This window comes from Aspergillus uvarum (assembly GCF_003184745.1).
Source record: "Aspergillus uvarum CBS 121591 unplaced genomic scaffold BO82scaffold_2, whole genome shotgun sequence".
Lineage (NCBI taxonomy): Eukaryota > Fungi > Ascomycota > Eurotiomycetes > Eurotiales > Aspergillaceae > Aspergillus > Aspergillus uvarum.
This window is the reverse complement of record NW_020291299.1, coordinates 682462-709034: the sequence shown is the minus strand read 5'-3', so window position 1 is coordinate 709034 and position 26573 is coordinate 682462. Positions and strand designations below refer to the sequence as shown.

Below are 26573 nucleotides of genomic sequence, written 5' to 3'. Positions count from 1 at the left end.
CACCCCCCTTCCCCTCCTCCCCTCTTTTGCTCTTTCGCTCTTTCGCTCTTTCGCTCTTTCGGAGAACACCCGACCCATTGAAAAGGATGTTTTGGCTCTGGAGGAACAAGCCGTTCCCGTAAACCTGGTGGATATTGGATAGCAATGCTAGTCCGTGAGGTTCAGCCTGACCGGGAATTCTCTCCCCTCCCCACTGATCGACTGCTTTCAACTCTGCCCTATGAGGCTGGCCTACCTGGGGGGACCACCACTCTGCCCTCTTGGTTTCCGGCTGCATTCTATCATTCCGTCTTTCCTTTTCTCTTTCCCTTTCCCTTCCCTTTCCTTCCCACCTTTTCTCTTCTTGCTTTCTTGCCCACCCTTCCGCCCCTCCTGCTCGGTCATGCTACCGGCCCTCAGTGCTCTTTCCTCTGTGGCTTCACTAATTCTTGCTTAACCTCGACGGTTCTGTTTTTTGCTTGGACCCGTCTGTTCTTCATCTTTAATATTCCCCGTGATGGAAGAGATCAGCTCGAAGAGCTCTCAAGCAATTATCCATTAACAGCTGCGGTCTCGGTTTATGGACCCTTCACATTGGAGTCTACTGTTGTCCTCTGTTTGTTACTGAAAACAACTTAGAATGACAAATTGTGCTTGCCCGGCGGTGTCAACTTGTCTTGATCTTTGCATCCGGCTTATGATTGAGTCCTTTATGTGAACATGCTCCTGGGTCGCCTAAACAACCAAGATTCCCTCCTTCAACATACTGCAGACCACTGTTATCAATTGCATCCACCGCGGTCGGCTGTCGCGTCGTGCGGCTAGCTACCATTCCTTGATCGGTTAATCGTCTGCCTTCCTTTCATACCTGTCGCAGCGCACGCAGGACGTTAGATTCGCCATTTGGTTCGAGACAACCTACGTCTTTCAACTTATCACCGCCAACATAATACTCAACCACCATGTGCTACAAACTCGTGGAACGATTCGCAGCTTGTCGGTGTCTCTACTTCCAGCACGCGGTTGACCCGTGTGAAGCCTACGGTCAGCGCGGCCACTCTGTTCAGGAAAAGGTCGTCCTGGTCGGATACGCCTGCGCTCAACACTCAATCAAATTCAACAGCGGCATTGCAAGCGACCTGAGAACGCCTCGGGACTCGGGATATTCCAGTAGCAGGAGTTGAATCTTGCTGGGTATGATGGACATCCATAGGATGGCAAGTTCCACTCTTGGCTCAGCAGCTGCCCTCAAGGATTGTGTCCTTGATGCATCTCACCAACTATCAGGCTGCGATCCTCATCCCTTACTTTTTTACAGTTCGATTCGGTTAGGACTTGGCAGGCTCCTCCCAAACTTGTGTCTTTGGAAGATACTCTTCTTTTCTCGATACTTTGACATGCCGGAGTGGCTGCGCTCTCCGGTCGCCTCATCCACGTAATATCCTCGTTTATAAACTTCGTTTCCCGTCGATTCATTGGTTCTGTACACGCTCGTGCATGCAGTCGGTCTCGTATAGAATTAGCATAGCGACGCGGTTTGGGTTATGCTGCTGTGTTCCAGCTCGATGCAATGAACGAGGCGCATTGCAGCTAATGATTCTTGCATTGACTAAATGATGAGAATCTCTCTTGGAAGTGGAATACCACCACTTGGGGAGGAAGCGTATCAGGAATACGTTCGTAATGCCGGCTTTAATCGCTGGGTATTTTTCTTCTTGTACTATAACTCTTTTTGCTTGAACGTTCAGCTGGTACACTATATAAAGAGCGTACCAAGTACTTTTTTTTCAGTATTTCTTTGTTCCATATCTTTCTCGAGCAATAGATGAGTGGTTTGGGATGTAAATAATAGCACGCAGCTGCTGTGCCACCGTCACTCTCGAGTTGTTTACCTCTTAGTAAGCAGTTTTTTTTTTGTACCCGGAACATCTAAATTCCGTGTCTCTATCGATTGTCTCTCCGATGATCGATAAGCACGAAGCATCCCGTAACTTTCCAGCCGAATCCCTTGCGACCATCGATCTCCCATTGCGCTGGCCTCTCGATCAACCACTCCATCGCTGAACCACACATCACAGGGTTAGCATCACGAACCGCAAACTCCCAACCACAGTGAGCACACGGTGCTGAAGTTACAGCTTCCCACTGTGCTTCAGCATTGAGACCGTGAGCAGCCAGCGTGAAGGATGTCGCAATTACAAGAGGACCCCGCCACGGTGCTCGAACAGTTCGTGCATGATGTGGCCAACTTGCCCGCCGAAATCAATCACCTGATGGAGGAGATCCAAGCCAAAGACAAGACCATCCAAGAATGCCGGACGACCATCAACTCGCGCGACACCAGTCTCCAGAAATTCATCAAACTCAACGGCAGCCTGACGCCCAACCCGAAGGAGGAGCAGTACAGCAAGACCATTCTGCAGAATCTCGACAAATCGCAACTCCTGCAGGACGAGAAGATCCAACTCAGCGAGAAGGCCTGCGTCCTCCTGGACCGCCAGATCAAGCGCCTGGACATCGCGATCCACAAACTCCAAAGCAACGGCATGCTCTCGAACGATCCCCCGCTCCCTTCCCTCTTCCACAACAAAGACCAATACCGCGACCCCCCGCGCATCTTCTTCCCAGACGCCGCCGTTGACGCCGCCGGCGGTGCATCCTCCTCCCCAACCGCCCACGCCGCCAATGGCGGCGGCGGCGGCTCTGCCTCCGCCTCCGGCGGCGCGGCGAATCTCATCCTGGGCGCCACCCAACGCCTGAACCAGTCCCTCGGCCGCAACGCCACGACCGCCGCCGCGGCCGCCGCTCTGCTGAGCTCCCCGTCCGCCGCGCGCTCCTCCGCCCCCGCCACCCCGTCGGGCACCGTGCACTTCCAGCAACGGCACCAGCGCGAATCGTCCGCCGGCGCCGTCGAGAACAAGCGCCGCCGGCTGAACGCCTCCCTGGGCACCCTCCCCGCCGCCTCCTCCAACCTCCGTCAATCCTCGCTGGGTCCCGGCACGCCGAAAGGCGGGGGCACGCCCGCCTCCAGCCGCGCCGGCAGCGCCGGGCCCCGCAGCTCCGCCTCGACCACGAAGAAGGCCCTCACCAAGAAGGTCGCGCCGCACCAGCAGCTCAAGAAACTCAAGGCCGGCAGTGGCGGCGGCGGCGGCGGTGGCAGCGGCGGGTTGAATGGGAAGCACACCAAGCGATCCTCCAGCGCCAGCGGCCGCCTTAAACTCACCAAGAAATCCTCCCCTTCGTCATCAGCGGCTGCTGGACCTGGTGGTGGCGGCGGCGGCGGCGGTGAAGACGACGAGGATGATTCCCTGCTCAGCAGCGCCGACATGTCGGACTCGGAACATGCCGGGGTGGGCGGCGGCGGCGGCGGCGGCGCGGAGGACGATCTGGACGAGGAGGAGGAGGACGAGGGCAACGAGGATACCAAGGTGTATTGTACGTGTCGCAGCGTCAGCCATGGCGATATGGTGGCGTGCGACAACGAGGACTGCGAGTTCGAGTGGTTCCATTGGAAGTGTGTCGGGTTGACCCGCGAGCCCGTGGGCAAGTGGTATTGTCCGCAGTGTTCGGCGAAATTGGGGGCGTGATCTTAGTTTTTTTTTCCCCCTTTTTCTTTCTGGGGCGGGTGGGCTGCTCCCGGTGTCTGTCGTCTTTATACCCTTGTACTTTTTTTTTGATTATTTTGGAGTCAGGTTTAGCACCCCTTCATGCATGGAAGGGTTGATGACTTGAGTTTAGTGGGCCTAACACATGATCCCAATTGACCTAATATACCAACCAGGCTGTAATGTAAATGTATGTTATTCTTGACTACGGACCTTGATTAACCTGCTGTGCCTTCTGTATCCTTAGTATCATGGTTTAGAAAGGATTAGAAACCCAGGGATAAATGCCGTGAAGGCTTGAACCCCCCGTCCAGATATTCAGTGACTGGGCTTCACCTAAAGATACGAAGAGCGAGTGCAGTGCCTTGGGTACCAGAAACAGGTAGAGAGTATTTATTCTTGTTTCCATATCCCTTTCTTCGAGTTTATATTTGGAATATAGAAAACTTCTGCTGACGATCCGAATGCCCTGCTTGAGCTGAGCAAAGCAGAATAAGACCCGATCACGCATTGATATCAGACAGTCACGTGTGAAACACAACAAGAAAAATTATAACAACACAAAAAGACGCCATCGCTATGCAAACGCAAAACAAGATCAATCGCCCTGCGCAAAAGCTAGTTGGCCCCTTTCTTTATGGATGCGCGAAAGACTGGTATACATAAAAGTGGTTTAGTAAATGATGTGGAAGGGGGGGTGGGGGGAGGAAATAATCCAAGAACAGAAAAAGAAGAAACGGGGCGGTAATATGAGAAAAGAGAGGTGAGAGATATAGAAGTTGAAGAGACTAAAAATGGACACTCGGGGTAACCGATTAGAGACGCGAGGACAACCTTTTTTTTTGGTGTCTGCTTTTTACCTTTTCTCTCTCTTCTCTCAAAATCCAAGTGCTTTTTCTAACCAGGGATCGAAGTATTCGCAACTTTCCGGGCTTACGGCTCCGCCGGGCGCGCAGAGCTTGAAGACCGGACAATGACCGCACGGGGCTTCGGTCATACCGTTGCGGACGAGACGGTCGTCGATCCCGGAGTCCTCGCCGGGGGGCTTGCGCGCCTGCTGCGACTTGACCTGGGCGGGGGTCTTGACGGAGCGGTAGACCTCGCCGTTGTTGAGGGCGACCAGCTTGTTGTCGTAGCAGAGCATCTCCAGGAGCTGGGTGATGCTCTCCTCGCCGAGTCGCACGGGGGTGATGCCGCTGGCGTTGACAGCGGCCGTCAGCTCGGGGATGGTGGGGTAGCCCTGGTAGCCGGCAGGGAAGGGGATGTATTCCTTCTGCGGTTGGGGGTCGGTTTCGTAGGGGTTGCCGCCGCCGCCGCCGCCGCCGCCGCTGCTGCTGCTGACGACCCCGTTCCCGTCGGCGGTCTTGAGGCGCTTGTTGTTGCGATGATGGACGGCGGGCACCTCGTACCAGCTCTTCTGGCTGACCTTCCACTCGATGAACCCGGCCACGCTGTTGATGAAGTTCTCGTCCAGCACGCCGTCCGTGAACCAGGCCCCGCCCGTCACGTCCTCGCTGGGCGCCAACCCCGCCAGCATGTACATCTTCCGGCTAGGGAACTTGACATTGTGCACGCTCTTGATGTAGTTCTTCCCTTCCAGCGACTTGAGGCAGCGGTCCAGGATCGACTTGTGCAGGTTCGTGCGCGTGCCGATGGCGCGCACCCAGATGCCGGACCGTCCGGTCGAGTGGATGACATTGTAGACTAAACTTTCGTCGGGGCTGAGGTTCTGGAGTCTGTGGGCGGTTCGGTCATGTTAGTTGCGATTGTTTGGAACGAACTGCTTTCTCGGATGATTGCAATTCGGTTGCTAGGTGGGGGGCGGGGTGCTCATACTTCTCTGCATCCTCCCGGGAGATGATCTTCCACGCCAACCGATCATTCTTTCCCTGGAGCAGGCGGAACAGTTTCTGGTCGACGAGCGATTGAGTGCATTGAAGGAGTAGCGCGAGGTCATTCTTGGGGACGATCCCCAGTCCGAGGAGATCTTGCTGGTAGAAGAGATGGTCGGATGGGAAGTTTCTCAAGCAGGCATCGTAGAGTCGGGCGCAAAGCTCGCTCACTGAAGAGCCAGCTGAGGAAGCCATTGTTCGCGGCGGGTTCAATCGATATCAGAGGGGTGGGGGGGAAGGGGGGAGAAGGGTGCAGTTCGTGGTGGTGGGCGGCGCGGCGGGGAAAAGATGAGGGGAGATCTTGTCCGAAGGTCTCACACACTGTGTTGAAAGGAAACGATCACCGGAAAGGCTTATGGAAGGGCATGATCAGAAGCGCGCGCCGAATCTCTTGACTGGTTTGTGTCGAGTGGATGGGGAGAGGCTTAATCAAAGTCCCCAAACTGTGAAAGCGAGCTTTTAATAGTGACTGGACGAAATGAGCGCAAAAGAATCAAGAAGGGAATTTTTGGAGAAGCGTTCGATGACGGCGGGAAAAAGAAGATGTTTTTGGGCGGCCTTTCTTTCTCTTTCGGGCTTGGCCGCACATGCATGAAGGCCTGAGGCTTCAGGCCAGAATAAGTGACAGCTGCTTCTGCCTCATGGTGGCCTGAGGCTGTTCGGAAATTTCGAGAAGCTCCCGGCAGAGCTCAGGCCGTAGTTTAAACTGGCTCTGGCTCCCCCGGCGGCATTCCCTCCTCTCCCCCCAGAACCATCATCTCTCACTTCTTTCACCCTCACCTCTTTCTCATTCCCCCCCTCCCCCCCCCCACCTCAATCTACTGTCACCTGTCTCGCAACATGGCTGACGCTTTGAAAGCAGAGGGCAACAAGGCCTTCTCTGCAAAGGATTATCCTACTGCTATGTACGTATTTTTGGCCCCGTATTCTACCCCGCTTGAAAACGGAGCAATCAATTTGTCTAATATATCTGATCACTGACATCTGCACAGTGAGAAGTTCTCGCAGGCTATTGACGTTGAGCCTACTAACCACATCCTCTACTCCAACCGCTCCGCTGTATATTCCGCGCAACACGAATACCAGAAGGCTCTCGAGGATGCCAACAAGGCTACGGATCTGAAGGCAGACTGGTCCAAGGGCTGGATCCGCAAAGGTGCCGCTTATCGCGGTCTGGGCGATCTCTGTGAGTTAAACCCATAAGCGTGTCCGATGGCAACCTCGGTGCTGTGCCGCTGCTAACGGTCTCCATCCAGTGGCTGCCCACGACGCATATGAAGAGGCTCTGAAGCTGGAGCCCACCAACGATCAGGCTAAGAACGGCTTCAACGCTGTCAAGAGGGCCATCGACGCCGAAGCCCAGGCCGACGGTGTGACGGGTGACCCCATGGGAGGACTCGGTGGAATGTTCAACGACCCCCAGCTCTTCCAGAAGCTTGCTGGCAACCCCAAGACCGCTCCCCTGCTGGCCGATGCCGACTTCATGGCCAAGCTCAAGCGCCTGCAGCAGAACCCCAACGACATCGGTCAAGAGATCGGCGACCCCCGCTTCTTGCAGGTCATGAGTGTGCTGCTGGGTATCGATATGAACTTTGGCGCTCCCCCGGCGGAGGCCGCTGCTTCCTCTAGCGCTGCACAGGAGGCTGAGGAGGATGTGCCTATGCCCGATGCTCGTCCCGCTGCTCCCAAGAAGGAGCCCGAGCCCGCCCCGGAGCCCGAGGCCGAGGATGAGGAGGCCCTTGAGAAGAAGAAGGCCCAGGAAGCCGCTGATGCCGAGAAGAAGCTTGGTAACGATTTCTACAAAAAGAGAGAGTTTGATGGGGCTATTGAGCACTACAACAAGGCCTGGGAGCTGCACAAGGACATTACTTACCTGAACAACCTCGGTGCCGCCAAGTTCGAGAAGGGCGATCTTCAGGGTGCCATCGAGACCTGCCAGAAGGCTGTCGAGGAGGGTCGTGAGCTCAGAGCCGATTTCAAGGCCATTGCTAAGTAAGGATCCGCCGTGCGATTTGACATCCAACCGTGGCTAACGTCCGTGATTTGATTGTAGGGCCTTTGCACGTATCGGTACCGCATACGAGAAGCTTGGCGAGCTCGGCCAGGCCATCGAGTTCTACCACAAGGCGCTGACTGAGCACCGTACGCCCGATGTTCTCACGAAGCTGCGCAACGCCGAGAAGGCCAAGGCCAAGGCTGAGAAGGAGGCCTACGTCGACCCTGCCGAAGCCGAGGCAGCTCGCGAGCTCGGTCAGACCAAGTTCCAGGAGGGTGACTGGCCTGGCGCCGTGGATGCCTTCACCGAGATGACCAAGCGCGCCCCTGAGGACCCCCGCGGGTTCTCCAACCGCGCTGCGGCTCTCATCAAGCTGATGGCTTTCCCCCAGGCGGTGCAGGACTGTGACGAGGCTACCAAGCGGGATCCCAAGTTCATTCGGGCGTACATGCGCAAGGCGCAGGCTTTGGTGGCCATGAAGGAGTACAACAAGGCTCTGGATGTCTGCACGGAAGCTTCGGAGCACGACGACGGCACCCACGCCCGGGAGATCGAGCAGCAGCAGCAGAAGTGCTTGGATGCTCAGTTCAGCGCCCGTGCCGGCGAGACCGAGCAGCAGACGATGGAAAGAATCCAGAATGACCCTGAGGTGAGTTCTCTGTCCACCTGATATCTGTGGGATTCGTTCGCTAACTATGAAATCCATAGATCATGTCCATCCTGCAGGACCCTATCATGCAGACCATCCTCCAGCAAGCTAAGAGCGACCCCGCCGCCCTCCAGGAGCACATGAAGAACTCCCAGGTGCGGATGAAGATCCAGAAGTTGATGGCCGCCGGAGTCATCCGCATGGGTCGGTGAGCAAGCTAGTAGTGGACGGAGGCAGTGATGATGGGGACACGAATTGGGGAATTCTGTGATTGCGATTATTATCTAATCTGTTATGAAAAGCGTTCTCGATGGCGCCCTCTTGATGTATTTTTCTTCTCGTGGTTATTTTACGGCAGTGACGATGCATTTGATATCAGATCATTGAAATGACATGCTTGAGATGTTGAGTGGTTGATGTATCCTGTATATTCATTTCGTGCTCTGCTGGACGTTCACACCGTATCTTCCATCTGCATCAACTTTCCGCTCCTCGCAAGCTGCGACCGCTGGCTCGGTATACGAGGACTTGATTCGGACATTTAGAAACAGAGGTTCCACTCCACCGCTGCTATCAATCGAATCTTTTCCCTCTGCCCAAAGAAGATACTTGTGGATTGATAACCCTAGTCTGTGCCATGCCATGCACCTCTGTAGACTGTAAGCAGAGAGGGCAGTCAGACCGACCGACCGACCACACACCTATCTAGACCAGACCAGACCAGGCCCGACCATCCGTGCACACCAATACTATGTACGTTCTACGGAGTTAAGTTTTAACACTCAATTACACTCTCTCATTGCCGAACTTTGTTGTCCATTGAGTTTGAACTTTCCTTCTTGGATGTCCGTCCGAACCTCGGCTTATTCACGGGATTGGGGGGTTTTGTGTCATCGTCAGTTCTTTCTTTTTTTTTTTTTTTTTTCTGTCGCTTTTTTCTTTTTGTTTTGAGTCTTGCTCGAATTTTTCTGTCTTTACTTCAATTGGAAAAGAGAAACGGATTGATAGATTGATTCAGACCGGGTGCGGTGCGGTGCGTGCGATACAGTACAGGCAGGAATATCGGGTGGGATTGAGATGGACTCGAAAACCGTGGGTTGGACTGGAACATAGCGCTACACCAAGTACTCTCGGGGGCTTGAGGAGGGGAAGTTCAGGGCTGAAAACTGCAAGGCAAGGCCCGTCGTCAAGCTGATATCTTGGTGGCGAACTTCGGGCTGATGCGAGCGAGCGAACGGGCGAAGTGGAGTGGAGTCTCCCAGGTCGATCTCTTTTTTTTGGGGGGGGGGGGGGGGGGGGGGTTTGAAAAAAAACAGAATGTCATGAGTGACTACTGTACTGTACATAGTACTGTGAAAGTTACACGGCCTGTGTTATTGCATGATGGGGGTGGTTTTGAATGAAAGTCTGGTTGTGTGTAGGTTAGGCGGTGGTGTGATGGGTTGGTTTGGTTGTTGTTTTTGTTTTGTGTTGTGTGGTGTTATTTGAGAAAAGTACCTTATGCTTCGGTGTTGATCTATCCTATTGTACTGTGCAGTACAGCACATCTATTGAGGATCGGAAAGTAATAATGGGTCGGAGAGGGAGGGGCGGGCTGTGGCTGGTACGTACTCAGTAAACGGGAGGAGGAAAAGAGAAGGTTGGGAACGTGCTTTAGTGTTCTAATCGCGCTTTCTTAGGGTTTGATTTCCGAGGGAACTCCGTGCTGGGTGAGTCTTCATGCGACATGCGATCTTCATGCTGCGATTGTGGTTCAATCCGAGTCCCGGCTGGGAGATGACCGGAGGTGATTACTATGTACTGTACATGATACTGTCCAGCTCTCACAGAGGTAGCTACCAAGTCCAGTAAGTATAGCCATGACGTGGATTCGAAACTGAATGCGCCAGATCGGTACTTGCGTCTGGTCGGCTTCAAAGCTTATGTTCTCGCCGCCGTCATTGGGTGTTGAGACGGAAGATGGAGCCCTGCGATCGACTGCGACGGGGTTGATCAGATCTCCGCGCATTGCGTAGCGGTGGCCTGACGGTGTTTCACCTTGAGCAGGAGGGTGGAAGGAAGTACTGTGTGTAGGGTTGAAAGGGAATCGGGGTATTCTCGACAGCCATTTTCGCTAGATTATTGTTGCTTCTTCGTGGTTGTTGAGATACTAAGTTGATGGTCATGTTGTCGGAGATGAGAACCAGAAGTACTCCGTAGTTTTGTACTGACACGTGTGACCGGCAATCAGTGACGAGTAGGCATCCACATTATTCCGGCAATTTTGTGCCGCCAGACGCTAGACCTTGGCAGGCTTGGACTTTTTGGAGATGATATTTCTGAGTTTTCTTAAAACTTCAATGCAATGCAGGCGGTGTCACAGTAATCGGTGATGTTGGCAAGTGGTGAGAGTACTTGGTCACTTATCGGCCAGTATACTACCCAATTCGGTTAGGGCGACGTCTTAGGGCTCGTTGAGGGTACGCATCGGAATTCCTCGGTTATTCTTGCTAGTAACAAAATCGAATTAAATGGACTTGACTTGTTGGTTTCGATTGACCATTGTTGAGCCCACTTTGATGTGGAGGGTCCTTTGAAGGAAGGGGGGGGGAAAGGTCCCCTGAAATCCAATCAAGAATAAGGGGGGACAGCCCGAGAGGTTCGGAATTATGGACGTGGAAAAGATACGGAGCGGAGCTGCGAACTTGTGGCGGCGCCCGATCTGTGGCGGTGCTGCCTTTCCAATAGATCGGGACGCCGGCGTCAACTAGTCCTATTGCAGGCAGTATGTGAATGGGAAGGGCAAAGCGGATAAGTCCTTTGCGAGAAGAAGAAGAAGAAGAAGAAGAAGAAGAAGATCAATCAGATTATTATCAGGTACTCAGTCACTCAGAGAGATACTCATCAAAAACCCGTACCTCATGGAATGGTTCTTGCTCAGAGCTTCTTCGGCTGGAAGTTTGGTTGAATGTGGGGAGGCTGGAGTGGAAGAGGATCCTTCTTTTTTTTTTTTTTCTTTATTTTTATTATTTTCTCCCTTTCTGTTGATCGGCGCGCTTCCTTTTCCGGAGCTGGTGGGCTCCTCTTTGGCACTTGTCCTTTTTTATACCAGATCTGGTGGTTCAATTGAGATTGCGCGGATTTTGACCAGGAGGGAGAAGCTGAAAAAACTACATTCAAAGTCATTGACGCAGTGAAAGAAGAAGTACAAACGTATAGGAGTAGTCTGTGACAATAAATAGTCGGTTGGCTGTTAGCATACGAACAACAAAGCTGTAGAAATTCTGACGCAAGTGGCTCCGCTGTGAATTGAATCCGTTCGCGCTGGAAGCCTCCGGACTCCGTATCTTCCCTCGTCATCAACCAGCAACCAGCAATCGTCGGCCGCTTTTGTGTGCTGCCAGCCTGCCATTGTGAGGTTCCTCCGTATTCCTATTCCTATTCCTACTCCTACTAGTATTCCTATTTCATCATTCGATTTTCCCCTCTTTCCTTTAACTTCTTACAACCCCTCTCCAACTTCGGTTCTTTCATCCCATTTCTTAATTTAAGGTAAGCAAGCCTAATTTAATTCTCTCTCCCCTCCTTGTTCACTTTTCCAATATCCCTCCCCACCTTCCCCCTCTCCCCCTTCCTCAACTCCATCAACTCCTGATACGGATCCTGCTGGTTGTTCCTGAGAAATTTGGGTTGGGTTTGGGGTTTAGTGGACCTCCTACCAGCCTTCACCGAGGAGCTCCTCTCCCGCTGCTTCAGCCACCTCCCCGCCGCGGAGGCCAAGGCAACCACTCAAAGGACGAGCGCCAGCAAGTCGCTTCACTCCCATTGACAGGAGCTTCTTTCGCTCTGTCAATTCCCCCCCCCCCCCCCCGCTACATCGATTTCTCTTTTTTCCTCTCTGCATAATTTTTTTGACCACTATCTCCCCACCGTACGCTGCACCCGACAGATTTTCAATTGACTTATAAACTCAGATTGTGCCGCTTGGGGACTCAAGCTATAGGTGACCTTTCACCATCCCCCTCCCCGAGGTTTTCTCCTCATTCCCCCACCCTCCAAAAGCCATGGCGTCGCAAGACGTAGAAGGCAGCAAGAACGAATTGCGGCAACAAGGTGCCATTGAGGTGGCTCAGAATGCCGCACAAGATCCTCAGTCCGATATTCGCGCAGAGGATGTCGAGAAGACTCTAGTCGAAGAGACCCGGAAAGCCGGTGTTCCAGCCTACCAGTTCGACCCGGATGCGTCTCCCGAGGCCAAAGCCGCGGCCGCTAGAGCTGTAAGACCCCTTCGTTTCTCAATCGACAAGGTTTCCGGTAACTGACAGGTGTCTTCGTTTGCAGCGGCTGCCCCCCGGATTTCACCACGAACATAAACCAACAGGAGTCGCTGTTATCACGGATAAGGTGAGTTTGGTCATTTCCGCGGGATACGGTTATCGAGCAGTTGGCTTAACTCAATACGCTGCTTAGGACGACGGCACTCCCGACCAATACGATTTACCCCCTCCAAGATCCGCGACCGACATCCTGAAGGAAGATGAGAAAGATGCGACAGCGCAGACCAACGGAGAGGCTTCCTCGGAGGAAGACTTGCGATGGGCACGCGACCGGACGGGCTGGGCCCCACAGTTCGAACACCAGCCGACCCAAGAGGAGAAAGAAGAGGGAACCCTGCTAGATCACCAGACACTCTTGGAAGGAAAACTGGATGATAAATTCTTCGGAGGTAAGGACGGCAGCCGATCCTCCCGCGCGCACGGTTGGCGGAGCTAACGTTGGAGCTAGATTGGTATCATAATGCTGGTGTCATCGTCTTCGCCTGTCTCGCATCCTGGGTCGTTGCCGTGCTGGGCGGCGGACTGGCCTGGGTCTTTATTATCATGGCCGCTTGCAGTACCTACTACCGAACTTCCATTCGGCGTGTTCGCCGGAATTTCCGAGACGATGTGAATCGTGAAATGGCGAAGCAGCGGCTGGAAACAGACACCGAAAGTCTGGAATGGATCAACAGTTTCCTGGTCAAATTCTGGCCCATCTACGCTCCCGTTCTCTGCGATACGATCATCAACTCGGTGGATCAGGTTCTCAGCACTTCAACCCCCGCGATGCTCGATAGTCTTCGCTTGAAGACGTTCATCCTTGGTTCGAAGCCGCCACGACTGGAGCACGTCAAGACGTACCCCAAGACTGAAGTCGACACCGTCATCATGGACTGGAAATTCAGCTTCACACCCAACGACACTATGGATCTTACTGCTCGCCAGCTAAAGAACAAGATCAACCCGAAGGTCGTCCTGGAAGTCCGACTGGGCAAAGGCGTGGTCAGCAAGGGCCTGGATGTGATTGTGGAAGACATGGCTTGCAGCGGGTTGATGCGCGTGAAGGTCAAGCTGCAAATCCCTTTCCCCCACATTGAACGGGTAGATGTCTGCTTCCTCGACCGACCGGAAATCGACTACGTCTGTAAGCCTCTCGGCGGTGATACCCTTGGTTTTGATATCAACTTCATTCCTGGTTTGGAGACTTTCATCAAGGAGCAGATTCACAACAATCTCGGTCCCATGATGTATGCCCCCAACGTGTTCCCGATTGAAATTGCGAAGATGCTGGCCGGCAACCCTGTCGACCAGGCTATTGGTGTGGTCGCAGTTACGCTGCATGGCGCTCGCCAATTGAAGAATCCTGATGCTTTTGCTGGTACTCCGGACCCGTACGCTGTCATCACTCTGAATAACCGCGTCGAGCTGGGCCGCACCAAGACTATCCATGACACGGACAGCCCGAGATGGAACGAGACCATCTATGTAATCATCACGTCTTTCGCCGAGTCCTTGACCATCATCCCTTACGATTGGAACGAGTTCCGCAAGGACAAGGAATTGGGAACCGCAACCTTCCCGCTTGATCGCTTGGAGCAGCAGCCTGAGCATGAGGGTCTCTTCCTCGAGGTTATGGCTAGCGGCAGGCCTCGTGGTGCAGTTCACGCAGATATTCGCTTCTTCCCCGTCCTGGGTGGTAGACAGCTAGAGAATGGTCAGGTTGAGCCGCCGCCGGAGATGAACACTGGTATTGCTCGATTCATTGTTGAACAAGCCAAGGACTTGGATGCGTCCAAGAGTTTGGTTGGTCAGCTTAATCCGTACGGTGTCCTGCTGTTGAATGGCAAAGAGATCCACATTACGAAGAAGCTCAAGCGCACCAATAACCCCATCTTTCAGAACGCAGCGAAGGAATTCTTGGTTACGGACAGGAAGAGCGCACGTCTTGGTCTCGTGATCAAGGACGATCGTGACCTCGGCAAGGATCCAATTCTTGGCACCTATCAAATCAAGCTGAATGACATGTTGAAGATGATGGAAAAGGGCCAACAATGGTTCCATCTTCACGGTGCTAAAACGGGCCGCGCTAAGCTGATCCTTGACTGGAAGCCGGTGGCGGTCGGTGGCGTCCATGGCGCTGGATACGTTGATCCCATTGGTGTCATGCGCTTTCACTTCAAGAGTGCATCCAATCTTCGAAACCTGGAAACCATGGGCAAGTCTGATCCTTACGTACGGGTTCTGATCTCTGGCTACACGAAAGCACGGACCGTCACATTCAGGAACAACCTGAACCCTGAGTGGGACGAGGTGGTCTATGTGCCTATTCACAGCTCCCGCGAGAAGATCACGTTAGAGGTCATGGATGAGGAAACCATCAACAGCGATCGATCACTGGGTGCCACAGAAATTAAAGCTGGCGACTTCGTTCGGGAGAATGAGAATGGCGAATATGAAGTTGATGACGAGAAGCAGCTCATCTCCAGCGGCCTCCGCCTTGGGAACGGCTCACCTAAAGGAACTTTGAACTACTCGGTGGCTTTCTATCCAGCTCTTCCTGTTGTCAACCCCGAAGAGGAATCCGAAGAGGAATCGGATGACCTTGGTGGCGAGACGGAGGGTACGGAACTGACTCGTAACAGCACGGAGTCCAAGCGCAAGAGTGCGGCCGGACATTCCAAGTCTGCCAGCATCGATTCCAAGACCTCTGCGGTTCCTAACGGAACCAATGGCACAAATGGCACCAACGGAACTACTACGAACGGTCATGCGGACGCCGCGAGCAGTCGTGTTAGCCTCGATACAAATGGAGCTCGCCCGCAAACTGCCAAGGATTCGGAGACGATGTCCATCAGATCAATCAAGGAGGCTCCCAAGACGTACATCTCTGTGGAAGATCTTCCCAAATACGAATGTGGTTTCCTGGTGTTCAACGTTCACGAGGTTCAGCTTTCCCGACACAATGTCCAGGTGGAAATCCTGATGGACGATTACATGTTCCCTGCGTACAGCTCCCCCAAACTCCGTACGAAGGCGGCCAAGCTTGGGGATGTTGGTGATGCGTTCGTTCGTGAGCTCGAATTCTCCAAGATCACGATGCGGATCATCGACAAAAAAGACACCAAGGATGAGAGCGATGATCACACGATTGCCAAGTTGACGGGTGATACGCTTTCCACTTTGCAGCGAATTCTGTACACCCCGACTGAGTTGGTTCTTCGGGGCAATGACGGAGAAATCAGCAAGATCACTGTCAGTGCCCGGTACATCCCGGTCCAGATGAAGCTCGACCCCACTGAGAGTATCAACAACATGGGTACTCTGCGGGTGGACGTCATGGATGCTGCCGATCTCCCCTCGGCCGACCGCAATGGCTACAGTGACCCGTACTGCAAGTTCCGCCTCAATGATGAAATGGTGTACAAGACCAAGGTGCAGAAGAAGACCCTCCACCCGGCGTGGAATGAATTCTTTGAGGCCCCTGTCAAGTCCCGCCTTGGAGCGTCTTTCCGCGTCGATGTGTACGACTGGGACTTCGGCGACAAGGCCGATTACCTGGGCGGCACACCGATTGATCTTCAGATCTTGGAACCGTTCCAGAGCAAAGAAGTGACATACCCCCTCGATGGCAAGTCCGGTGCTATTCGGTTGAAGCTGCTGTTCAAGCCGGCCTATGTGGTCCGGTCTCGACAAGGGTCATCGACTTTCCACGGCACATTCGCTACCCCCGGCAAGATTGTCGGCGCCCCCGTCAAGGGTGTGGGATTCGTGGGTGGCAATGTGATCAAGGGTGCGTCTTTCTTGAAGCATGGTCTCATGTCACGATTCCGCGCGGAAGACGAGGTTGCGGAAGAGGCCGAAGAAGCCCCCGCGGCCGAAAGTAGCCTCGCGCCGGCCGCTGTTCTGGTGGAGGGCGAGACGCCGCCTAGCTCCACCCCGAAGAACGAACTGCAGCACGCGCGCAGCCGCAGCGTCGCCTCTCACTATGGGGATCGACTTGGGGTGAATGGCAAGGGCGAGGCTGGCACGGCCACCATCTCGGTGGTTTCTGCTAGCGGGTACCCGCCCAACGCACACGTGCGAGTGTTTATCAAGGCGGTTGGCCCCAAGGGCGCCAAAGATGTTCTGAAGACCAAGGCTCACAAGACGGGTGGTGGACCTGTGTTCTATGACCCGTCGCATGAGACCTGTCGGGTGCATAATACCACGGCTGATGCGCAGTACCAGGTGCGGGTGGTTGACCATGCCACTTTTGGGTCGGACACGGTGCTGGGAGAAGGGATCTTCTTCGTCGACGATCAGGGATCTGTTGCCGGACAAGACAAGTCGGTCAAGGCGGGCAGTGGCACGGTTACCCTCCGGAGCAGTTTTGCGGTGACGGAATCCACTCTTCGGCCCGGCACTGCTCACTCCAACACGAACGATGCGGCGTCGGAGGTGATGGACAGCCCTGATTCCAAGAAGGCCGGTCGACGCAGCTTCCTCAGCAAGCGGAACGTCAGCGGAGCTTGATGGGGGGTTTCTTGCTATGTGTTGCTATTGCTTAACTAACGACCTGAACTATTTCTTCGTTTTTCTCTCTTCTTTCATATACTATCTTGCTTTGCTCTTTATCTTGTCTCGCGATTTCCTTTTTGCATTTGGGTCAAGATGGACGAAGATGTGATACCTATCCTTGGGGTGCTTTTGCCCAGTTAGCGTAGCGTTTGGATAATGAGAATACTCGGGGCGGCTGGATCAGACGCTTTGCTATTTTGCTATGTTTTGCTTGTATATATTCTATATTTCTAGTTCTATATCGGGTTGTGTATTCTCATTGTTAGGAAGTGTTTTTTTTACCATGTCGATGATTTTCTGTAGGGACTCTAGGGAGAGATTCGATGGCGCCGGACGATAACCGTCCGCCATTGTCGACCAAGTGGGGCATTCATCAATCCACTTTACAGGGGCAGCAGAGGTTCTTTCTAGACTTTCCTGGCTAGTTCGATGACTACTCTGTACACTAGTCAACGAGGGACAGTGCTTGTATTTTCTTTCAGTTTGATGAATTGCTTGCTCCTTAGGGCGAGGAGTCTTCCAGGCCGATCACGCCTTTAAGCCATACCTTATGAAATGCATCGATGGTGGGTAATAAGTATGTAATATACCAGTATAGAGCAAGGGAGGTGGCGCCCAACGTGGAGTGCCAGTGCCAGTGCCAGTGCCAGCTGTCACTGAACTACGTATCTCCTCAAGGCAACGGGTGGCGGCGGGCGCGAGAGAGAGCACGGTGGTTCGTATCGTGTTTCGGACTGACATACATTAGTTTGGTTTAGCCGGGTTGCGTAAAGGGGGTAAATGAATTGTACTTCATCCCTTTCTTTGGGGGAGGGTTTTTTTTTTTTTTTTTTTCCAGTAGTTCATTCGAATTGTTCGCATACATGAAGTAGTAAGTTTTGGCTTATGGTTAGTCGGGATGGTTTTACTCTGTACTCCGACCTAACTGGAGAAGTTCAGGTCGAGGGTGGGTTTATTTTAACTCGGAAGTGTATGTTGGGGTGGTGGTTGTTCCGCGGAGTACGGAGTTATCATTTTACTTTCTGCTTGGAAGTAGTTGTTAGTTGCAGTTGGTTGGGAAGGGAATTGTAACTTTACTGCGGTTGTGCCGGGGAGAGGAGGGGGGGAGAAGGAGAGGGGGTTACTCCGAGATAGTACGGAGTAGCTAGAGCTGAGCAGCTTTTGTGGCAGGAGAAATAGGAGACGTCACGGGAAATTAAACCGAGAGGCTTGAGGTTCTCTTTCTCTCTCGTTGCCGTAGAATTCATTCTTGTTTTGTTGTGTATTGTACATCTTCGGGGGAGACCGAGAGGGTGTTTATTACTAGAAGTTTGGATTGATATGTGTGGTTGTGGAGGGATCTATTGATTTGAGAGTGAGACTTGATCAATCATCAACCATCAATGGTTGGGTGGTTCATAACTTTCTCTCTAGGCCTGGGAGCTCCGAGCTCTGGCCGAGAAGATGATTGCCAGGATCTATATACTACTGTACATTGTTTTATGCGAGGTTGGCAGTGAGAGGTTCTGACTGCAATAGTTCATTATTTGGGCAGTGCAGTCAGTCGCCTCTGGATTGACAAGGACATAGCCTCAGGAGAGAACTCACCCGTCGTAGACAGACTCGTAGTCAACTACGTACGTACCTACATACCGCAACGCAAGCTGGTCTGGTCTCATTTAAATTCAACTCCAGTTTTGCTGACGAGGTGTTTTGGTGGGGGCACGCAAGCAAGCCTCCGTAGGGAGGGAGATTGAACCCTGAATTGAGAAAAGGGGGGACGGGGGGGGGGGGGGGGGAAGGAAAGTGATCAAAGCACTGCTGGCTGCACTGATGGGTCTAGAAGGAGATGGAAGAGATTCACTGGCTGTCAGATGATGTCTGGCTGGTACGTACTCATCGGGAGGAAGATAGGGAGGTTGTGGATGTGGATGTGGATGTGTTGGTAGAGACTGCATGACAGTTGTTCATCTGCAATGCTGTCTGTCTGTCTGTCTGTCTGGCGGTGCCCTGGAATTCAATTGATGGTTTGGTTTGGACGAGGAGGGGTAATTCTGTGCGTATCTAGATCGACGAAGAGAAGGAGATCGGATGGATTAGGTGCACATAGTGGGAATGAAGAAGATTGACCCGATCATCCTGTCACGGATTGTTGTCTGGACTGAGTGACTGAGTGAGTGGTTGACTGCGTGTAATGCTGTTTAGCTATTCTGAACTGGAAGGAGGAGAAAAGCCTGGACCAGTGGGTGAATTGGAAGAAACGAATGGAGTACTAAGAATAGCGCCCCTCTTTGGCTGCCCCTCCCGACCAAGGAAGTTAAGAAACATTACTAGGTATTTGTTGGGCTGCGCGCAAGTCCTATCAGCCTGTCAGGTATTGTCACGGGCCCCTTGCCCCTGAGACTACCGGTTAGGGTGGATTAGGGTAAGATTGGTTATGACTCGGTATCCATAATCCCTAATCCATAGCTTCTCAGAGCCTCTCCTGGAAATTCTCCCATTCTCCCCCTCTTCCACCCCCACTTTGTCCCGCCGAAAATAAATAACCCAAAGCCAGACTTAAGACATCGTCATCGTGTATCCAAGAGGGAACAGGAAGGGGGAAAAAAAAAGAATCCCAAATAAATAACCTCTCTCATCCTCATCCAAGCTGGTTCACTCTGTTTAGTTTTTTCTCCTCTTCCTCTCTGCTCTTGATCCTACATCATCTCTAATCTCTCCTCTAACTACCTCTTCCCCCTCCTCTTCATTCTCCCATTCTACAGTAAGTAACTTACCACCTCCCCCTCTTCCCTTCGCATTCCCCCGCTCTTCCCCTGGTCGCTGGTTGTTTCTTGTCGCACCAATGATTGGGTCCATGACGGCAATCTGTCGACATCGACCAGCCCTTTATCCAACCTACCAATTCGATCGACACACACACAGACACACAGACACACAGACACACACCCTAACAGGCGTCGTGGCGAGATTCCATCTACATTAAAAGGACTACCCGTTGGTCCATTTTGCAGCACTTTTCCAGTTTCCAGCCTACCCCTCCATTTTGACCTCCCGGTTTCAGCTGCTGCTGATACACCTTAAGGTACCTAAACTAACCAACTGTCGCGGATCCACAGTAGCAGCTTTCCGTCCTCCTCCTCCTCCTCCTCCACCACCTCGCTCCCACCTTCCTCACAACTTCGTCTTCTTCATTCATTCATTCTTTCTCTCTCCCTCTCCCTCTTCATCCTCCCCGAAATCACTACCTTCACAATGGCCTCCAAAGCTTTGCCCACTCACCTCAGAGCTCCTGCCAGCGATGCCAGCTCCGGCTCGTTTGGCAAGCACCACGGAAAGTCTCAGTCTCACATGGTAAGTTCGACTTTGTTTCTTCGTTATCCTGCTCTTGCCTGGTGTCGTCCCACATGTCCATTCGCAAGGTGGAAAGTGCAGCGAACAGAGTGCGCCTGCCAGACCAAGCAGCCTGCGACTGGCGTGGTAGTGGACAACTCCAGATCCCCTGCTTCTTCCTTTCTCTCACAGCTGTTCTCATCTCCATCACCATCATATCGCATATCCATACCCCCTTCGAGCAAATGCCGAATTTTGACGGCTCCGTTGCCTTCTGGGCTTTGCCTTTCGTTGCCATTGCTTTTATCGCCTACAATATCACCCACAGAACCTTTGCAAGTGTACCTATCATCATTTCGGCCGGCCTGGTACCAGTCACCTTTTCAGGCTTGTGGTGCTTTTTTGACTGGAACCCCCTCGTTGATTGCCTCTCCTTGACCTGCCCCTCCTGCTGTTATCCATTGTTGTTTGTCTTCACTCTTTTAGAGACGCTGTACCTCGCGCGGCTGCTCGTGATTTGCCAAATCATCGCCAATCTTCGCCTTGGTCTCACTTTTCTGTTGTTTCTTGTTGCTGTGCTCTACAACTTATCGCATCAATTTTCCCTTTTGGACCTCCTGGGACTTCTCTGTGGTGTCATTGCCTCGGGTCAGGCACGGGATCTTCTGTCCCACCGTCTCCTCCTTCGTCTGGCCTGGCACGCCCTCTTCTGGACAAACTTCCACGGTCTAGGGCTGTTGCGAAGAGCTGCTCTGTCCCTTTACCTGCGAATGGGACGGCGGACACTTGCCCCCTGGATTTCTGCCACCATCGTTAAGATCGTCTCGTTACTAATAAGCATGGATACCCAGGCCTTCGAAAATGCCTCCACCAGCGTGGCTGCCTCTCAGATGCGCAACGCCCTGAACGCCCTCGCCGAGACTGTTCCCGATGCCGCTGAGCGCAAGCGCTTCGAGGCTGAGATGGACAACTTCTTCGCTCTTTTCCGCAGATTCCTCAACGACAAGGCCAAGGGTAACGAGGTCAATTGGGACCGCATCGCTCCCCCCCAGCCCTCTCAGGTGGTTGGCTACGATGAGCTGGGTGCTGAGGCCTCTGTCGAGTTCCTGAACAAGCTGGCTGTCGTCAAGCTCAACGGTGGTCTGGGTACCTCCATGGGATGCGTTGGCCCCAAGTCCGTCATTGAGGTCCGTGAGGGCATGTCCTTCCTGGATCTCTCGGTCCGTCAGATCGAGCACCTCAACCGCACCTTCAACGTCAACGTTCCCTTCGTCCTGATGAACTCCTTCAACACCGACCAGGACACCCAGTCCATCATCAAGAAGTACCAGGGCCACAACGTCGACATCATCACCTTCAACCAGTCCCGTTACCCCCGTATCATCAAGGACTCCCTCCTCCCCGCTCCCAAGTCCTTCGATGCTCCTCTCCAGGACTGGTACCCTCCCGGACACGGTGACGTCTTCGAGTCTCTGTACAACTCTGGTACCCTCGACAAGCTCCTGGAGCGCGGTGTCGAGTACATCTTCCTGTCCAACGCTGACAACTTGGGTGCCGTCGTGGATCTCCGCATCCTGCAGCACATGGTTGACACTCAGTCTGAGTACATCATGGAGCTGACCGATAAGACCAAGGCCGACGTCAAGGGTGGTACCATCATTGACTACGAGGGCAAGGTCCGCCTGCTCGAAATCGCTCAGGTGCCCAAGGAGCACGTGAACGAGTTCAAGTCGATCAAGAAGTTCAAGTACTTCAACACCAACAACATCTGGATGAACCTCCGCGCCATCAAGCGCGTGGTTGAGGAGAACGAGCTGGAGATGGAGATCATCGCCAATGAGAAGTCCATCGCCGCTGACAAGAAGGGCGAGGCCGACCAGGCCATCTACCAGCTGGAGACCGCCGTCGGTGCCGCCATCCGCCACTTCAAGAACGCTCACGGTGTCAACGTTCCTCGCCGTCGTTTCTTGCCCGTCAAGACCTGCTCTGACCTCCTGTTGGTCAAGTCCGACCTCTACCGCCTGGAGCACGGCCAGCTGGTCATGGACCCCAACCGCTTCGGTGGCGTTCCCGTCATCAAGCTTGGCTCCGACTTCAAGAAGGTCTCGGACTTCCAGAAGCACATCCCTAGCATCCCTCGCATTGTCGAACTCGACCACCTCACCATCACCGGTGCTGTCAACTTGGGCCGCAATGTGACGCTCAAGGGTACCGTCATCATCGTTGCCACTGAGGGCAGCACCATTGACGTTCCCCCGGGCTCTGTGCTCGAGAACTGCGTCGTGCAGGGCAGCCTGCGTATCCTGGAGCACTAGATGGTTCGTTGACGTTTGGAGATTCAGTTCTCACCCCAATGGTCTGGGGACTGAGAGGCGGAATTGGCATGGACTGATAGATCTGTCTATACTAGCAGCGGGGGGGGGGAAACGTGTTGTTCTCTTGTCTGCATCATCCTTTTTCTGATTGAAAAGATGTTGTGATTCACATATTTCCAGGTAGTTTCCCACCACGGCCATGGCTTCGGGGCGGGAGCAGAACTTTCTAGTTTAGTTATCCAGCGACCTGCTCTCTCTTCTTTTCTCCTCCCCTTTCTGCCTGCGGTCTGCATGTCCCCCTTGTTATTTAATGTTGTTTAATAGGAAAGCATTCGGACGTCCTCACTCCTGCGCGGCCAGCTTGCTGGGTCCAAGGTGGCATTCCCAGGAGAAAAGTGCCGATTGTGGACCGGGTTTAGTTCCCTAGTAGGTAGGAGATATCACCGTACGTAATATCCATCTTTCTTTCTTTCTTTCCTTCTTCAGCCGATTCCGGTTTGCCTTTTTCCTTTTTTCCGTTTTCCGAAAATAAAGTTCGTACCTCCGATCCCATCCTTGTTTTTTGTAGGCTTCTTTCAAGTATGAGCATGAGTTGGGCTCTTTTTGGCTCTTTTGGCTGGTCTCGACTTGACATGTGATTGTCCGACTTGGCCCATCCGGGACTGTCTTCCACCTCCCGTTGGTCTTGGACATTTTCTCCGGACGGTTCAAGCTGCAATCAACTTGCTCGACGGACAGCAGAACCACAGCAGAACCACAGCAGACATCGTCGTCACCTCCATCTCGAAGCGGATACTCCTCCCAGATGTACCATGGTGATTGGCATGTTGCAGCCATGCATCATCGGCTATGATTCTCCCCCGCCCGACCTGATGCTTCGGACGAGATTTCCTGACGCCTCTAACGTAGGTGGTACCTTGAAGTTGTACGTCACTACCAGGTCAACTGGAAGTTACAGCATGTTTAGCAAAGAAAGAAATTTTCTGACAGGGTAGGCAGCTCTTTGGTCGCTCGCGTTCCTTTCTCGACTCCGCGTGCCCCGACCCGACCAGATCTGCATTGCATGTACAGTACCGCACCGCACCGCAACGCACCGCATCCTCAACACCACCATCACCACCAATAGACTCATTCTGGGCACGATGAGTGAATTCGGCAGCCAACACCGCCAGATTGCTCCCGGGCCTTCACCTAGCAAATCAGAGAAGCATCCGTCGCGGGAGAGCTCGCCAGATAGGACTTTTCCGACCCCAAGCGATGGCTCCAAGAAACGAGTGTCAATGGCATGTCTGGCCTGCAAGAAGTCGAAACGAAAGGCGAGTCCCCCAACTGCGCGTGCTACTGCCTCTATGTGTTGTGTCGGTTGAATAAATGTTATCACCCCATCAGCAAAATGTAGCAGCTGCTCGCCACGCCTTCCCCCCCCCAACCCAACCGTCACGACAAGGAGCCGTTGTTGACATAGAACACGACCTTTGACAGTGCTCTGGAGTGCCGCCGTGTGATAATTGCCGGGCCTTCAACCGACAGTGTATTTTCGATGAGACCTTGGACCAGCGACGGAGAGTGGCGGCCAAACGCACCGCCGATGAGCTGAGCTACCATCGGGACATGCTGAATGACCTGCTGAAGGTGATGCGCGCTGAGGATCAATCCTACGGGTTGAAGCTGCTGGAGATCATCCGGAATGATGCCTCGGCCGAGGAGATCCGTGCGTTCATTGACGAGATCCTGGGCCAGGATGGTGGAGAAAGCAAGGTAGGGGAGGAGGCCGGGTGCAAGCTGGAGGAGATCCGCCGCGTGATCGACGTGGAGGGGGCTGGGCCTTCTTTTCGGCCCAAGGTGATGGATATACATTATCTTTGTGACGAGGTGCCGTACCGCGTCCCCGCCAGACCATGGACAACAGTGACTGAGGATGCAGACCTCGTCTCACATTTGGTGTCCTTGTATTTCACCTGGGACTATCCATTTCATGCCTTCCTCGACCGCGAGGTCTTCCTCGAGCATATGCGACGAGCCAATCCCCATTCGGAGTTCTGCAGCCCATTCCTGGTGAACGCTCTGCTCACGAATGCATGTGTAAGTTTCTCACTTTCATCTTTCTCGGTTCCCTTCTTTCTTTCTACCTCTAGTGGTCGACTCTTTGGACAATACCTAAGATGGAATATCAATGCTGAACAATCGCGCGTCTCGGATAGCTTACGATCGCAGACTGACTGAGGGAACTATACAGCACTTCTCGGACTACTCCGAGGCATACGTTGATCCGGGCGATGTTGTGACCAAGGGCGTCGATTTCCTGGCAGAAGCGGAACGTTTGAAGGATGAGGAACCTATGAAGTTGAGCCTGGCTTACTTGCAAGGCACACTCTTGCTATACGAGAGGTGAGTTGGTTGATCGGCCACTATCAAACTCAACGCGTAACCGATGCTCGAGGTATTCGATGTCGGGCAAGGATGATCTTGGGTATCGCATGCTCCACCAAGCCATTCAGACTGGTCATTCCCTAGGGTTGGTCGGCCCGAGGAGCCCGAGTCTCATCCCAGGGCAATTACCCAACGATCTGGAGATTTCGGTCAAGCGATCGGCCTGGGGCCTGTTTCATATCGACACGTGAGTCGTTCCACTCCGGTTTGCCGCTGACATTCTGAGGTCTGAGCTGTCTTCTTAGGGTTGTGCATGCCGAGTTCTTGCGCCCCAGCTTGATAGACCAAGTCAACTTCCAGCGACCGGACCAACATCACCAAGAGGATTCGGACCTGTGGGTGCCATACCCTTCTCACCGGCCTGCCCGGGCCTCCTATCTGAGCCAGTACTTCGATCACTCGTGTGATCTCTGCGAAATCGCTAGAGATATCTCTCAAACACTTTTCTCACTCGACGGGAGCGTGATATCTATTGAGCATCAGCATAGGACCAAAGAACGACTCTTCGAAAGGCTTCGTGGTTGGTACGCAACGTTGCCGGATGTGTTTGAGCCATGCCGTAAACCACCGCCTTGTATCATATTGTTGAGGTGTGCTTGCAAAGTCCGATGCGCGCGTAATGACCTCTCGCTGACGACATTCGCAGAATGCGCTACCATACATTGGTCATCAGTCTATTCTCCCACAACACCAGAGGGACTGAACGCAGTCCTGGCTCCGAAGCCCCTCAGACGCCGGAAAGTCCACCCGGCTGCAGTCCGCCCCTGAAATACAATGCCCCCAGTATTGTGCAGTCGGCCGCACGTGCCATCTCTGCGCTGACGCTCCTCCATCGACGCGAATACGGGATCAGCCGCGCGCATCACTTTGCCATGTACGCGATCAACCTGGCCCTGTTCACGTTGCTCGATCCCGAGTCCTTTGATATTCTGGATCAGGACTTTCTCTCCTTGGCCAGCTCCTTCTCCAGCATCGCTAGTCGCTCTCCATTGGGTCGAAGTCTGTTCCACATGTTCCGACAGACGGTGCGCGCCCGGGGTCAAGGCCAGCACCTGCGGGGATCGAACCTCGTTTCGGATGAGCTCAAGGCGCTGTTTGACGCAGAGTCCACGTCGCCCTCCCAGTGGGATGAATACGCCAAGGGGCTAGATAAGCTTAAGACGGATGAACGGTATCGTGGGCTCATGGAGGGGGAGCACAGTCTTTTTGAGATGCTGGACCGGTATGAGAGCTTGAGCCTGGGCAAAGATGATATAGCTTCCCACCGGAGACGGAAATGAATGGGACTTTTGTTGTTGTTTTTGTCGATGTTTGAGGACGATGCTGATACCCCCCCCCCTTGAGTGATAAAATCAAAATACCCCGTTTTGTTAGTGTGTTTTTGACCACAGAGCTCTGTGGAGTTTGCCTTGAAAGACTTCAATGAATGAATGCAATGAGAATGGCTTGAAGTAGAAGGAGAATTTAAGCAATTCGGACTTTTTATTTGCAGCTGCCATAATCCCTGCTCTGGATAAATTTGATCCCATCAATTGCCACT

At 53.3% G+C, this 26573-nt stretch overlaps 7 protein-coding genes across 7 annotated transcripts; 6 read left to right on the top strand and 1 right to left on the bottom strand.

Annotated features, from left to right (window-relative positions):
• The first annotated feature begins 1988 nt into the window (after positions 1 to 1988).
• On the top strand, positions 1989 to 3788 carry BO82DRAFT_350009 (putative PHD finger domain protein). The gene has a single exon (XM_025634031.1). The coding sequence runs from the start codon at positions 2166 to 2168 to the stop codon at positions 3564 to 3566; it is 1401 nt and encodes a 466-aa protein (XP_025497103.1). The 5' UTR covers positions 1989 to 2165; the 3' UTR covers positions 3567 to 3788.
• A 673-nt stretch (positions 3789 to 4461) lies between these two features.
• Positions 4462 to 5671, bottom strand: BO82DRAFT_272252 (RPC34 RNA polymerase subunit family protein; the record flags this gene model as incomplete). The annotated part of the gene is made up of 2 exons (XM_025631016.1): positions 4462 to 5320; positions 5421 to 5671. 2 exons carry the CDS (start codon positions 5669 to 5671, stop codon positions 4462 to 4464), a joined length of 1110 nt encoding a protein of 369 aa, XP_025497102.1.
• Positions 5672 to 6256: 585 nt separating this feature from the next.
• On the top strand, positions 6257 to 6766 carry BO82DRAFT_53716 (uncharacterized protein). Its single transcript, XM_025641305.1, has 3 exons — positions 6257 to 6381; positions 6476 to 6662; positions 6733 to 6766. Exons 1-2 carry the CDS (start codon positions 6317 to 6319, stop codon positions 6597 to 6599), a joined length of 189 nt encoding a protein of 62 aa, XP_025497101.1. The 5' UTR covers positions 6257 to 6316; the 3' UTR covers positions 6600 to 6662; positions 6733 to 6766.
• Positions 6626 to 8443, top strand: sti1 (Hsp90 cochaperone STI1). Its single transcript, XM_025641306.1, has 5 exons — positions 6626 to 6662; positions 6733 to 7468; positions 7530 to 7602; positions 7738 to 8121; positions 8181 to 8443. Exons 2-5 carry the CDS (start codon positions 6864 to 6866, stop codon positions 8331 to 8333), a joined length of 1215 nt encoding a protein of 404 aa, XP_025497100.1. The 5' UTR covers positions 6626 to 6662; positions 6733 to 6863; the 3' UTR covers positions 8334 to 8443.
• Positions 8444 to 12164: 3721 nt separating this feature from the next.
• Positions 12165 to 16931, top strand: BO82DRAFT_271908 (putative membrane bound C2 domain protein (vp115); the record flags this gene model as incomplete). Its single annotated transcript, XM_025631006.1, has 4 exons — positions 12165 to 12377; positions 12442 to 12543; positions 12571 to 12826; positions 12886 to 16931. The coding sequence occupies 4 exons, from the start codon at positions 12165 to 12167 to the stop codon at positions 16929 to 16931; spliced, it is 4617 nt and encodes a 1538-aa protein (XP_025497099.1).
• Positions 16932 to 20067: 3136 nt separating this feature from the next.
• On the top strand, positions 20068 to 22747 carry ugp1 (UTP glucose-1-phosphate uridylyltransferase). The gene is made up of 2 exons (XM_025634030.1): positions 20068 to 20309; positions 21140 to 22747. The coding sequence occupies exons 1-2, from the start codon at positions 20211 to 20213 to the stop codon at positions 22601 to 22603; spliced, it is 1563 nt and encodes a 520-aa protein (XP_025497098.1). The 5' UTR covers positions 20068 to 20210; the 3' UTR covers positions 22604 to 22747.
• Positions 22748 to 23745: 998 nt separating this feature from the next.
• Positions 23746 to 26313, top strand: BO82DRAFT_370701 (Zn(II)2Cys6 transcription factor; the record flags this gene model as incomplete). The annotated part of the gene is made up of 6 exons (XM_025637232.1): positions 23746 to 23919; positions 24086 to 24685; positions 24840 to 24991; positions 25044 to 25220; positions 25279 to 25623; positions 25680 to 26313. 6 exons carry the CDS (start codon positions 23746 to 23748, stop codon positions 26311 to 26313), a joined length of 2082 nt encoding a protein of 693 aa, XP_025497097.1.
• Between the last annotated feature and the right edge of the window lie 260 nt (positions 26314 to 26573).